The sequence below is a fragment of the Neovison vison genome, chromosome 12 (genome assembly GCF_020171115.1).
Source record: "Neovison vison isolate M4711 chromosome 12, ASM_NN_V1, whole genome shotgun sequence".
NCBI classification, from domain to species: Eukaryota; Metazoa; Chordata; class Mammalia; order Carnivora; family Mustelidae; genus Neogale; species Neogale vison.
Genome location: NC_058102.1, coordinates 71,970,352 through 71,985,046, shown reverse-complemented (window position 1 = coordinate 71,985,046; position 14,695 = coordinate 71,970,352). Strand labels below are relative to the sequence as shown.

At 34.2% G+C, this 14,695-nt stretch overlaps 1 protein-coding gene across 1 annotated transcript in view; it reads left to right on the top strand.

Annotated features, from left to right (window-relative positions):
• The window catches only part of ETNK1 (ethanolamine kinase 1), a 70,856-nt gene that overhangs the window by 33,306 nt on the left and 22,855 nt on the right, over positions 1-14,695 (top strand). The window contains exons 3-4 of the mRNA XM_044228372.1: positions 6,483-6,623; positions 9,301-9,443. Coding sequence (XP_044084307.1) covers positions 6,483-6,623; positions 9,301-9,443 — 284 coding nt within the window. The remainder of the gene's footprint in view (positions 1-6,482; positions 6,624-9,300; positions 9,444-14,695) is intronic.

Sequence of the window (14,695 nt, the reverse complement as noted above, 5' to 3'; positions counted from 1 at the left end):
TAAAATTAATTATTGCACATTTATCAAAAAGCATAAGTAGAAAACACTGACTTCCAGTGCTGGATTGTATTGTAGTGTAACTGGTACATTGTGAGTTACAAGTAATACTGGTAATGTTCTCTTAGAAATTAATAGGGCAATATATAATAATTCATAGAAGTTATATGTTTATGTCATGACAGTGCTCATATTCAGATATAACCAAGGCTGATATCAGCACAAATACCATGCTACTTGTTGAAATGATAATTTTGATTATTGTCTAAAGTACGCAGAATGGCTGATGTGGGATTAAGATGGAAGAAACCAGCTTACTTGCTGAACTGTGGCTATAATCACAATAATTGGCTTATGTGAAAATCCAAAGGGTGTATTTAAAAATAAAGTAAACTATTGGAGTGGTATGATTAGGGATTATTTTTCAGTTAAAAAATTCCTTTTATTGATATAATGCTCTTAATTTTTTTTTAAAGATTTTATTTATCTGGGGGAGAGAGATAACACAGGGGATGTGTGGGGAGCAGGGAGTACAGCATGGGGCTTGATCCCAGGATCCTGGGATCATGACCTGAGCCAAAGGCAGCTGCTTAACCAACTGAGCCACCAAGGTGCCCCTTGCTCTTAATTTTTTAAAAGCCTTTTTTTAAAAGCCCCCAAGAGTGGGGACAGTTAGTATTACTGGATATTTAAGAAAATTCTCTGAAGTGTTGAAATTTTTAAATGTTTTGCTTTACTGAGGATGGGATTTTAAAGTAGCATTTGCCTTGGATGTTAGTGCAGTGAAGCCTTATTTATTATTTTTTTAGGGGGGCAAGTTTTTTAAAATTTAGATTCAGTTAACTAACATATAATGTGTTACTGGTTTCTGAGGTAGAGGTCAGTGATACATCACTCATAAGTAGTACCCAGTGCTCTTTACATCATGTGCCCTCCTTAATGCCCATCACCCAGTGATCCCATCCCCCTCTCCCCCTCCTCCCCAGCAACCTTCAGTTTGTTTCCTATGATTAAGAGTCTCTTACGGTTTGTCTCCCTCTTTGATTTCTTTTGTTTTCATCTTTTCCTCTCTTTTCTTATGCTCCTTTTGTTTTTTAAGCTATACATATGAGTGAGATCATGTAATTGTCTTTCTCTGATTGACGTTTTTCACTTAGCACAATACCTTACAGTTCCATTTACATTGTTGCAAATGGCAAGGTTTATTTATTTATTTATTTATTTATTGGGATGGCTGAGAAGTAGTCCATTGTATATATATGCCACATCTTCTTTACCCATTGATCTGTTGATGGACATATGGGCTTTTTTCCATAGTTTGGCTTTTGTAGACATTGCTGGTTTATAAACACTGGGGTGTGCGTGCTTCTTTGGATCACTACATTTATATCTTTAGGGTAAATACCCAGTAGTGCAATTGCTCTGTTGTTAGGGTAGCTCTGTTTTTATCTTTTTGTGGAACCTCCATATGGTGTCCAGAGTGGCTGTGCCAGCTTGCATTCCCACCAACAGTGTAGGAGGGTTCCCCTTTCTTTGCATCCTTGCTAACAAGTGTCCGTTTCCTGACTTGTTTAGTCATTCTGACTGGTGTGAGGTGGTATGTCATTGCAGTTTTGATTTGTGTTTCCCTGATGCCGAGTTGAGCACTTTTTCATGTGTCTGTTGGCCATTTGGATGTCTTCTTTACAGAAATGTGTGTTCATGTCTTCTGCCTATTTCTTGATTGGATTATTTGTTCTTCGGGTGTTGAGTTTGATAAATTCTTTATGGATTTTGGATACTGGCCATTTATCTGATATGTCATTTGCAAATACCTTTTCCTATTCTGTCACTTGTCGTTTTGTTTTGTTGACTATTTCCTTTGCTGTGCAAAAGCGCTACATCTTGATGAAGTCCCAATAGTTCATTTTTGCACTTGCTTCTCTTGCCTTTGGTAGTGTTCCTAGGAAAAAGTGCTGCGGCCGAGGTCAAAGAGGTTGCTGCCTGTGTTCTCCTCAAGGATTTTGATGGATTCCTTTTTCACATTGAGGTCTTTCATCCATTTTGAATCTATTTTTGTGTGTGGTATAAGGAAATGGTTCAGTTTCATTCTTCTACATGTGGCTGTCCAGTTTTCCTGACACCATTTGTTGAAGAGACTATCTTTTTTCCATTAGACATTCTTTCCTGCTTTGTCGAACAGTAGTTGATCATAGAGTTGAGAGTTCATTTCTGAGTTCTCTGTTCTGTTCCATTGATTTATGTGTCTGTTTTTGGGCCAGTACCATGCTGTCTTGTTGATTATAGCTTTGTAATAAAGCTTGAAGTTCCAAATTGTGATGCCACCAACTTTGGTTTTCTTTTTCAACATTCCTCTAGCTATTCGGGGTCTATTCTGGTCCCATACAAATTTTAGGATTATTTGTTCCATTTCTGTGGGGGGGGGGGAAGATGGTATTTTGATAGGGATTGTGTTGAATATGTAGATTGCTCCAGGTAGCATAGACATTTTCACAATATTTGTTCTTCTAGTCCATGAGCATGGAACATTTTTCCATTTCTCTGTGTGTTCCTCGGTTTCTTTCATGAGTACACTGTATTTTTCTGTGTACAGATCCTTTGCCTCTTTGTTTAGATTTATTCCTAGGTATCTTATGGTTTTGGGTGCAATTGTAAATGGTATTGACTCCTTATTTCTTTTTCTTCTTTTTGTTGATTTATAGAAATGCAACTGATTTCTCTTTTTTTTTTTTTTTTAAAGATTTTTATTTATTTATTTGACAGATCAGAAGTAGTCAGAGAGGCAGGCAGAGAGAGAGAGAGAGGAGGAAGCAGGCTCCCCACTGAGCAGAGAGCCCAATGCGGGGCTTGATCCCAGGACCCTGAGACCGTGACCTGAGCCAAAGGCAGAGGCTTTAACCCACTGAGCCACCCAGGCACCCCATGCAACTGATTTCTAAAGATTTTATTTATTTATTTGACAGACAGAGACCACAAGTAGGCAGAGAGGCAGGCAGAGAGAGAGGGGGAAGCAGGCTTCCTGCTGAGCAGAGAGCCTGACTTCTATGCATTGATTTTATATCCTGCTGCTTTACTGAATTCCTGTATAAGTTCTAGCAGTTTTGGGGTGGAGTCTTTTGGGTTTTCTACATAAAGTATCATATCATCTGCAAAGAGTGAGAGTGTGACTACTTCTTTGCTGATTCGTGTGCCTTTTCTTTTTTTGTCTGATTGCTAAGGCTAGCACTTCTAGTACAATGTTGAATAGCAGTGGTGATAGTAGTCATCCCTGCCATGTTCCTGAACTTAGGGGAATATCTCTCAGTTTTTCTCTATTGAGAATAATATTTGCTGTGGGTTTTTCATAGATGGCTTTTTTTGATATTGAGGTGTATACTCTCTATCCTTAGAGTGTGAAGAGTTTTAATCAAGAAAGGATGCTGTACTTTGTCAAGTGCTTTTTCTGCACTTTTTCTTCACTTTCTTGTCCTTTCTTTTATTAATGTAGTGTATCACATTGATTGATTTGTGGATATTGAACCAATCTTGCAGACCAGGAATAAATCCCATTCGGTCTGGTGAATATTCCTTTTAATGTACTGTTGGATCCTATTGGCTGGTATTTTGATGAGAATTTTTGCATCCATGTTCATTAGCATGAGTCTGTAATTGGTATGTAATTTTGTAATTCTCTGTAATTGGTCTGTAATTCTCCTTTTTGGTGGGGCCTTTGGTTTTGGGATCCAGGTAATGCTGGCCTCATAAAATGAGTTTGAAAGTGTTCCTTCCATTTCTATTTTTTGGAACAGTTTCTGAAAAATAGGTATTATTTCTTTAAATGTTTGGTAGAATTCCCCTGGGAAGCCATCTGGCCCTGGGCTCTTGTTTGTGGGAGATTTTTGATTACTGCTTCAATTTCTTTGCTGGTTATTGAATCTGTTTAGGTTTTCTTTTTCTTCCTGGTTCAGTTTTGGTAGTTTATATGTCTCTAGGAATGCATCCATTTCTTCCAGATTGTCTAATTTGCTGGTGTATAGTTGCTCATAATATGTTTTTGTAATTGTTTGTATTTCTTTGGTGTTGGTTGTGATCGCTCCTCTTTCATTCATGATTTTATTACTTTGGGTCCTTTCTTTTTTCTTTCTGACAAGCCTGGCCAGGGGTTTATCAGTCTCACGAATTCTTTCAAAGAACCTCCTCCTAGTTTCATTGATGTCCTACTGTTGTTTTGGTTTCTGGTTCATTGACTTCTGCTCTGATCTTTATTATTTCTCTTTAACTGCTGGGTTTAGGCTTTAATTGCTATTCTTTCTTCAGTTCCTTTAGGTGTAGGGTTAGGTTCTGTGTTTGAGACCTTTCTTGTTTCTTGAGAAAGACTTGTATTGCTCTGTATTTTCCTCTTAGGATTGCATTTGCTGAAACCAAAAGAGTTTGAACAGTTGTGTTCTTATTTTCATTTGTTTCCATGAATTTTTAAAATTGTTCTTTCTTTAATTTCATGGTTGACCCATTCATTCTTTAGTAGGATGCTCTTAGCGTCCATGCATTTGAGTTCTTTCCAACTTTTCTCTTGTGATTTAGTTCCAGTTTCAAAGCATTGTGGTCTGAAAATATGCAGGGACCTAGTCTTTTGGTACCGGTTGAGACCTGATTTATGACCCAGGTTGTAATCTGTTCTGGAGAATGTTCCATTTGCACTAGAGAAGAATGTGTATTCTGTTGCTTGGGAATGGAATGTTCTAAATATATCTGTGATGTCTGTCTGGGCCAGTGTGTCATTTAAAGCCCTTATTTCCTTGCTGATCTTTTGCTTAAATGATCTGTCCATTTCAATGAGGGTTTGGTGTTGAAGTCCCCTTCTATTACTGTATTATTGTCCGTATGTTTCTTTGATTTTTTATTAATTGGCTTCTCCCATGTTAGGGGCATAAATATTTATAATTGTTAGATCTTTTTAATGGATAGACCCATTAAGTATGATACAGTGTCCTTCCTCGTCTCTTACAGTCTTTGGTTTAAAATCTAATTTGATATAAGGATTGCCACCCCAGCTTTCTTTGGATGTCTGTTAGCATGATAAATGTTTTTTCAACATCTCACTTTAAATCTGGAGCTGTCTTTGCATCTAAAATTAGTGTCTTGCAGACAGCATATCAGTGGGTCTTGGCTTTTTTTTAACCGACCTGACACCCTGTGTCTTGATTGTGGCATTTACATTCAGGGTAACTATCGAAAGATACGAATTTAATGCCATTGTATTGCCTGTAAGGTGACTGTTACTGTATATTGTCTGTTCTTTTCTGGTCTGTGTTACTTTTGGGCTTTCTCTCTGCTTAGAAGGATCCCTTTCAATATTTCCTGTAGAGCTAGTTTGGTGATTGCAAATTCTTTTAGTTTCTGTTTTGTCCTGGAAGCTTTTTATCCCTCTTCCTATTTTCAGTGACAGCCTAACTGAAGAAAGTATTCTTAGCATATTTTTCTCATTTAGTACCCTGAATATATCATGCCAATCCTTTCTGGCTTGCCAGATCCCTGTGCAGAGGTCTGCTGACAATCTAATGTTTCTACCCTTGTAGGTTACAGACCTCTTGTCCCAATGTGCTTTCAGGATTTTCTCTTTACTTTGAGATTTGTTAAGTTTTCCTATTAGATGTTGGGGTGTTGACTTATTTTTATTGATTTTGAGGGGGTTCCCTGGGCTTTCTGGATTTCGATGCCTGTTTTCTTCCCCAAATTAGGGAAGTTCTCTGCTGTAATTTGCTGCAGTATACCTTCTGCCCCCCTCTCTCTTTCTTCTTCTTGGATCCCAATTATTCAAATATTATTTCACCTTATGATATCATTGATCTCTTATTCCCCCCTCCTGATCCACCTTATTTCTGTTTTGTGTGCTTATTCTTATGTTAATGTTTGCTGTTGTTGGTTCTACAGATACAAAGATAGCATGGATACATGTACATACAGCTTCAAATTATTTTATTGTTGAATAAAGAAGATTAATTCTGACATCATAGAATCTTAATGTTTGTTCAGGAAATATGTCTTTAACACAGTTATAAGAATGAACTTCTGTAACCCATTTTTCTTCCCAGTTACCTTTTTACTTTAGTCCCCTTTGTCCTTTAATCTCATTGACGAGGCTCAAACTTTAAATGTATCTCTGATTAATGTCTAATATGGGCTTTGAAATTATTTATAATTGTGTTTTGGTCCTAACCATTGTTTATGTAATCAGAATAGACCACCTACTTGCAGACACTCAACCTCTTTTGGACACAGTATTTATTCACTGAATTAATTGTAGGTGTTTCTTCCTACTAATGCTTTAAACATTTCCTTGCCTTTCCTTTGTGAGAGTTGACTTGACAAATTATTTTGACTCTTATATTAGGTAAAAATGAAATCATGTTATAAAATGAATGCACACTAAGTTAGTTTACTCATGAATAGACATGAACTCTATGATGCTTAACATTTTCTTTTTATGCTGCTTTGTTTTAAAACAGGCTAATAGCACGTCAGCTTGCTAAAATCCATGCTATCCATGCACACAATGGCTGGATTCCCAAATCTAATCTATGGCTAAAGATGGGAAAATATTTTTCTCTCATTCCCACAGGATTTGCAGATGAAGACCTTAATAAAAGGTAAATTTACTATTACATTTGAAATTGTTTTACCTTGTTTTGCTATGAAGTTTTCGAGAATGCTTACAGGTTTTTGTATATATGATCTGGTTAGGTTGCTGTCTTTGCATTTGATTAAGTTTGCACTGATTTCATTTGACTCTCAGGTGGCACTACGTTAATATGACTGTCTACCTCAGCCAACTCAAAAACAAAACAGGACAACAACAACAAAACTCTTTACAAAAGCCTGGGGTAGAGGTGGGGAATGGGTAGAGGTGACCAGCCAAGAAACAAATATAGAACATTTATTTGGAAGTAAATACAGTGATTGCTATGAATGGTACTTTTTGCACAGAATGAGTTGGCCATGGAGCCCTTTTTATAAGAATTCTTTTTTTTCAAAGCTGTTTTAAATAGACCTAGAGATTTGCTTTGGGGCAGTATAGTAATATTAGAGTGTGAAAAAGTTTAGGTTGTCTTAGTTTACTGAGACTATTCAAGTCCTAGATTATGAGGTTGAAAATTCAATTACTGGAGTCCTACTCAGCTTTTGTAAATCTGACTCCCCAGGTTCCAAGTAAGGTATTTCATTATTTTTTATTAAAATATTTATAAATTAGCATTTAGAATCTAAATTATATGAACATGTTTTTATAGTGTGATTATTATTGGTACAAAAATTAGGAATTCTCTTTTCTCCTTTATATCCAAAACATACTCCCAGCTCTTGTATTCAGGAATTTTTCATTTTAAGAATAATAGAGACAGGCAGGACCTATAGAGTTTTTCTTATTTCTTACAATTCATAATTCTTTTTACTTCTTATAATTCATTGCTCTGTTGAGTTATTATTTCAGAGTTTAGTTTGATTCACTCAGTGAATATGTTTTTATTTGTAGGTAGTTTATCAAACTCTGTATTTGTTAGGAATAGTATACCCTTTTAACTGAGATAGGCAGACATCTGCAAATGTGTCAGTTGTGCTAGATACCCAGGAAATGACAGAATTCTCTTTTGAAGTAACTATTTTATTGAAAAATTTAAAAATAATGAAGAAGTAGGTGACAGTAGTGAATGTATGATTTTCTGAACTTTTTGAGATATATCAGTATAGTATTGTGTAGGTTAAGAGTACAAGACTGTGAACCAGACTGCCTAGGATGAAGCCGTAATTCTGCCACTTAATAGTTTGCTGTGATGGGGCGCCTGGGTGGCTCAGTGGGTTAATAAAGCCTCTGCCTTTGGCTCAGGTCATGATTCCAGGTCCTGGGATCAAGCCTGCATCAGGCTCTCTGCTCAGCAGGGAGCCTGCTTCCCCCTCTGTCTCTGCCTGCCTCTCTGCCTACTTGTGATCTCTGTCTGTCAAATAAATTAATAAAATCTTTAAAAAAAGAAAATAGTTCTGCTGTTATCTTAGGCAAAATTAAAATAGAAATAACAAGAGTAGTGTATTTACCTTTTAGAGTTTATATGAGGGTTAATTGAGTTAGTATATACAACATATGTAGAACAGCATGCAAAAAGCACCCTGCCCTAATAGATAATCTAAAACTAAAACTTTAAAAACAATTAAAACATTAAAAAATCTGTTCACATTCTGTTCCTTTTTGTTTGTATATGATTGTAATTATCATGTTCAATCCTTTCAGTTCTGTTATTTCTAGTCAACTCTGTACCTTTCAGATAGATTTCTTGAACCATTGCACCATCTTGAAAAAAGTATATAAGGATTATTTTTGGTAGCTGTATGTAAAGAAGAATACAGTAGTGGAATAATACAGGCAGCAACCACCTCAGTAGGCAAATTCATTAAAGTTAAGTTCACTGATAGAGAATCTTTATTATATTGTAAAATGGAAAAGTAAGGCTGCAGTTTGAGAGACTGTTGAGATAGAATGAAGAAAACAGTGCTAAGGGGAGAGAAATAATAAATTAACAGCAATTTTTAAAGCCAGATGGTGCTATTGAGGAATGAGTGGTAGCACCATATTTTTGTTTCATTTTACTTTTATCAAATGAATATACATGTAGTGTAATGAAGAGTTCAGAAGACCGAAGAATTAAAAAGCCATGATTTCCAGTCCAGTTTGCCACTCTACCTACCATACTTCCCAGGCTCACTATTCTGAGACAGTTTCTATAATAGATCATGGAGTATTCTATGATATTATTATCATAGATAATGTCTATGATTATCATAGAATTGATAAGGTTTATCAATAGTAGTTGTCTGTTGACTGTGATAGGTAAATTTAGCTGATTTGTACTGCATTCACCCTTCAAAGCTTGAAATAGATGTTTTAGTTCTTTAATAAACTGTCTAGTAACTTTAAATAATATACTTCTTTTTATTGAACTTTTTTTGTCTTGGAGACAAATGTAAAACATTTAGAATAGTGCTTACTAAATGTTATCTATTAAGTATATATATTACTTTTCTCCTCCAATTTTGTAATAACAGATTTTTTACTTTACTGCCCTGCATTTTAACTTGCTTAGTTTGTTTTATTCGTATTAAGTTCATTAAGTAAAGATTTTCTTTTATTCCAGCTTTTGTAATAATTGGCTTGGTTTAATTCAGCAGTCTATGTAATTGAATGGAAAGAATTCACTAAAAATAGATGTTAGTCTTTAAATGTGAAAAAAGTCATTAATATAAGCAATATATAACTTTTTTTTTTTTTTTAACTAAAAGGTTTTTAAGTGATATCCCAAGCTCTCAGATTCTTCAGGAAGAAATGACTTGGATGAAGGAGATTCTTTCCAACCTGGGCTCACCTGTTGTGCTTTGCCATAATGACCTATTGTGTAAGAATATAATCTACAATGAGAAACAAGGTAGGTATCTGACCTTAGCAGTAAGTAAAGTTGATTTCTTTGATGTTCTTAATGGTCCTTTGATCTTTATACCGCTAAATTTAATTCAGATGTAAGGATTAAAAACATGAAGTCTTAAAAGATTTTCTTTTAGGTTGTAAAGTCATGGTAACTGTTAAATTAGGAATATATATTCTCTATATATTTGTATGAATTATGTTTCTTAGAAAATTTATGGTTCTTGTTAAGAGTTTTAAATGAAAAATGATGAAATGACTTTGTTTTTAAATTTAACTGTGAAACCTATTTGGTAATTCGTGGTTTGAAAAGGTACCTGCTTGTAATGGGGGTTATTGAAAAACCAACTGACATTGCACTGCTCTTAATATATACAGAATTTTCTCAGTATTGGGAAGGACAACAGTATTAGAAGCAAATATGTCTCCAGATTTTCTATTACCTGTTGATTCTGATTTGTTAGATGTTTTGATGCTAAGGAGAGAGCCACATATGGAGGAAATGTTATTTGTACTTGTTGAAATTTATATCTGTTAAAGAAGTAATCAAGAAACTTTGGAAATAGTTTTAGTAATTTTGAGGTACAGATAGTGATAGTTTTTGGTGAAATGTTTTCTGTGATTGTTCATATCTTGGTGTATTCAAATTCTCTGTTTCCGTATTTAAGAGACACTGGTTGTATTATATTATTGGATAAAGTGGTTTGAGGTTTGGTTGCTAAAATGTAGATGCCACTTCAATGCTGAATTGAAATTTGAAAATACAGTTTTGGTTGAAGGATTATTAGTATTAATTCAAAAAGTCTGAAACTGTGAAACTTGCATTTTAAAGGAAACCAGTTTTGAGAATAGGCATTATAGTTGCAAGACTATTTTCATTCAAAATTGTGCTTTTGTAAAGATACTAAAGTCAAACAGTTTGATTAAGTGGTCATAATACTATGAAATTACTATTGTGACCATTCTTAATAGATTTTAAGTTGTTACTGTTCTAATGCAAAGGTGGTTTATATTTATAACTAACTTTAACTTGAAGAAATCAACCAAAGAGCACTGTCAAGGATGGTAGATTGAAGCACGTATTCTTAAAAACATGTTTGAATACATTTTATATTTCATATTTTAGTGTGGATTAGAGATTCTATTTTTTAAAAATACATTGAGCTGACATCTTTATTTTGAATGTTGTGAAGTCTTTGTATGGAAACTTAAAAAAAAAAAAATCTTCAGGTGTACCCTAAACCATGGTGTACTTGACAGTGTTCTTTATTATTTATTGTCCATAAATTATATATCATTGTTATGTATAGAATATGTTATATACTAGTAACCAAATCTCAATGCCATTTGTGAGACAGAGAAAGGTATTAGTTATACATTGAAACGATGTATTAGCTTTTAAGCTCAGTGCAAGACCAAATAACACATCCTATATAATGGAATTTCAAGTGAGGGACTTCATCTTGTTGAAGTGGACACTCAGCTTTATTTTTAACTGCAAGTTAATCAAAGAATCTATTATTTCCTTTGGAATATATTTTAACTTTTCATATTTTTATTTTATAAGTTTCTTTTGCATATTCATTTCACAGAGCAAACTTATTTATAAAACTAAAATATAAGGGACCAAAAAAATCAGATTACTTTGTCTTAGGTATTAAAAAATGCATTTTTACTTTCAATCAGTTGCCTATCTAAACTGTTGATCAGTGATATGAAAAGTTCTCATATTTTCAGACAGAATCTTTCTGTTTCAGTTTGACGCTAAGATTTTAAGATTGTCATTTGCTTATTTTACCAGGAGTTACCTAAATCATATTTTTGTGCCTAATTTTTCTTCCCTACACAGAAGAATGAATTTCACAGTTTCAACAAATGTAACTATTTTGTGTATTTTTTTTTAGAGTTTTCATTTCTTCAAGAGTCTATTGTGTACCATTTGTTTCTTCTTGTCTTTGTGGTTATATTTGTGTGTTAGTAATGGATATGTTTCTGTTATTTTTCCTTACCAGTGGTTTTATAGTGTCTTTTAGGAAGGCAAGTTTGGATTTTATGGCATCCATTAAAAAAAGAATCAATTGCTATGTGATTAGTTGATACATAACATTAAGAAAATACAGTTGGAATGTTCAAGTAGAATCTAAAACTCATGAGAGTGTGGCAGAAGCTTTGTTCCGTGTATTATTATGTGTTTCAAATTAGGAGCTAATTGTTTAAAATAATATAACTGTATGACATATTTGCCTTTAGTTATAAGGAGAAGATAGCATTCCTTGTGCTTAAGAAATTATAAACTCTATAAACTTAGTTATTAATGAACAAAGGTTAGACTATAGATTTAGTACTTACAGCTACAATCTCAAGGAGGTTAATTATAATTAGAACTAGAAACTGCAAAAATTCTTTACCTTAACTGGTTAACTTGTTACAGTATCTAAAAGCTAAGGGTGAAATGTTTTGAGATTAAAATAATTTTTACGTTGAATAAGTAAGTTGCATATTATATTCACAGATGTGTTTAATTTGTTATCACTTGTTAAGTCTTTCATGTGGTTTGAGTTCAGCACTTCACTATTTTGTACCCACTTGAATTAAAAATATATAAATATAATAAGATGAAAGCCGAGAGATGGGCTTTAACATCATCAAGCTCAGTATCTCTCTGTAGTATGTTTCAGATCCTTCATTTCTCAGAAGTGCAGATTTTAGTTAAACTTCATGAATTCATACTGGATCAACTTGTAGTCTCCACTGTAACTTTCAACCATAATAACTTAGATTTTTTTTTTTTTTAATTTTATTTATTTATCAGAGAAAGAGAGGGAGAGAGCACAGGCAGACAGAATGGCAGGCAGAGGCAGAGGGAGAAGCAGGCTCCCTGCTGAGCAAGGAGCCCGATGTGGGACTTGATCCCAGGACGCTGGGATCATGACCTGAGCCGAAGGCAGCTGCTTAACCAACTGAGCCACCCAGGCGTCCCATAACTTAGATTTTTTATATTGTCACCAGATTAAACATTTCTAAGTAACTCTTAAAAGCAGATGTCCTGGAGCTTAGTTACAACTAAGAGAAGTTGGAAGGAATGTAGATGTTGTAACTGGTGCACTTAGGTTCACATTCTTGCTCAATCACATACAGAACTAGGTGATACTAGACAAATTTTTTTTTTTTTTTTGTAAGATGTTATCGTTATCTCTTACATCTGACGTGGGGCTTGGATTTACAACTGCGAGGTCCAGCATGCTACATGCTTCACTGATTGAGCCAGCCAGGCACCTGCTTTGTAACTCTTTATTAAGTGCTTATATTTGATTCTTGACTTTCTGTACCAGAATCACCGAAGGTAGTTGGAAAAAATGGAGGTTTCTGGATTCCATCTAAGAACAAGAATTTCTATAGATGGGTTTAGGAATCTGCATATTTAACAGGTTTCCATGCAGTTTTTATACTTTTTAATAATTTAGAACTTTTAATTTGCTTTATTTCTAATTTAGAGGTAATACCTACTTAAAATGGTTGCTGACAAAATTTTAGATCATGTATATAAAGTATGTAGCATTGGAGTAGGTACTTGGTAGCTCACAGCTGCTGTTATTATAATAGGGGTTGGCAAACTTTTTCTCTAAGGTGAAGATAGTACGTATTTTAGTCTTTGTGTACCATATTACAGCCTCTTTTGAAACTGTTCAACTCCTTTGTAGCACAAACACAGCCACAGATAATACATTAATAAATGCATGTGACTGTGTTCCACACTATTTACAAAACCACACAGTGGGCTGGGTTTAGCCTGAGCGTACATAGTTTGCCAACCTCTTTATTATGTTTATAGGATGCATTTTACAAAATGTACTTGATTCTGAAAGAGTGAAAATAGTTACATAAGCCAGTGGTTGACTGTGTCTCATAACTAGGGCAATTATGGCTTATGGGTATGAGATGACAATTCAGTTTGTCTTCAAGCGCAGCTTCCAGATTTTATCTTAAGTCTAACTTGAGTGACCAAAGTTTAAATGTGTATATGTGTTTGTGTGTATGAATGTGTAAGTACATATTTATACACACACACATACACAAAGACTGTGAGCATCTGCAGTTTATATAGGCTTCTGCACCTGTGAATGTTACAGGAGATGGTAGGCATCACAGGAAGAAATACTGCCTCTACCTGTTCTCACCATGTCAGTTGACAGGACACAGGAATGTGGGAGAAGAGTGAGCTTCCTTTCTGAAGGTGATGGTAGCTGTCAAGATTTTTGAAAAGTTAGTGCCAGGAATTAGGTGGTTGGTAAACAACGGCCCATTCCTTGCCTTCAGTGAAATGACATCTTAAAAAGGTAAGGAAAGAATACTTAATGATATGATGATAGAATTTATTTCATAGTAAGAGAACCAGAAGCAGTGTTCTTGCTTCCAGAACTGTCAGTCATGTTTTAAATTAATCATTATTTTTAAAAAGAATTTATTAAGTAGAATGAATTGTAGTATTGCTTATAGACTTGACTTCAATTCTAATATTTTAATTTCAACTTAGACTAACTGACTTCAATTCTGATATTTTAATTTCAACTAACCCTTTTAACTGCTGCCATGTTAGAAGTTAATTGCTAAAGCTTTTGAGTATGTTTTCTCATCTCTTGGTGCTCTGTCTGAATGTTTATTGGTAGCTGTTTCATTTCTCTCCCTCTCCCCATTTCTTCATTAAAAGGTCATATAAAGATCTCATACAGAACTTTAAATTTCAGTAATGGTAGTCATTGATTTTTTTTTTCTCTCACTATCAATGAAATACAAGATGCTGATTTAAGCTATTTTAAAGAAATATACATGAGTGGAAGAAAAAGAAAGCTTTTTCTGGGAATTATAATGTAAATCAGGTTTTTCTTTAGAGTTTACACATTTACACATTATAAATAAAAAATGTGTGAGGCACCATTCTCAGTCACTTGATTGGCTCTAAATCTTCCCACTCTAGTTAGTATTCATGAAAGATATTGTGGTTTGATTGTCTCATTGATATTTTAATGACAGGTTTTTTGTTGTTGGTTTTGTTTTAAAATTTAAGTAAATACAAATTTATTTTTGTATTTGGTAACCTGTACTTTCCAAGGTGAAGTTTTTATGAAGAATAGTCTTAACCTTGTTTAACGTGTATTCTGGTTACTGTTGACCATCAAATAAAATACCCTTAAAATCAAGTTATCGAAAGCTTAAATGGACTATAAAAACCTGAACTATAAAGGAAGAGCTGCCTAA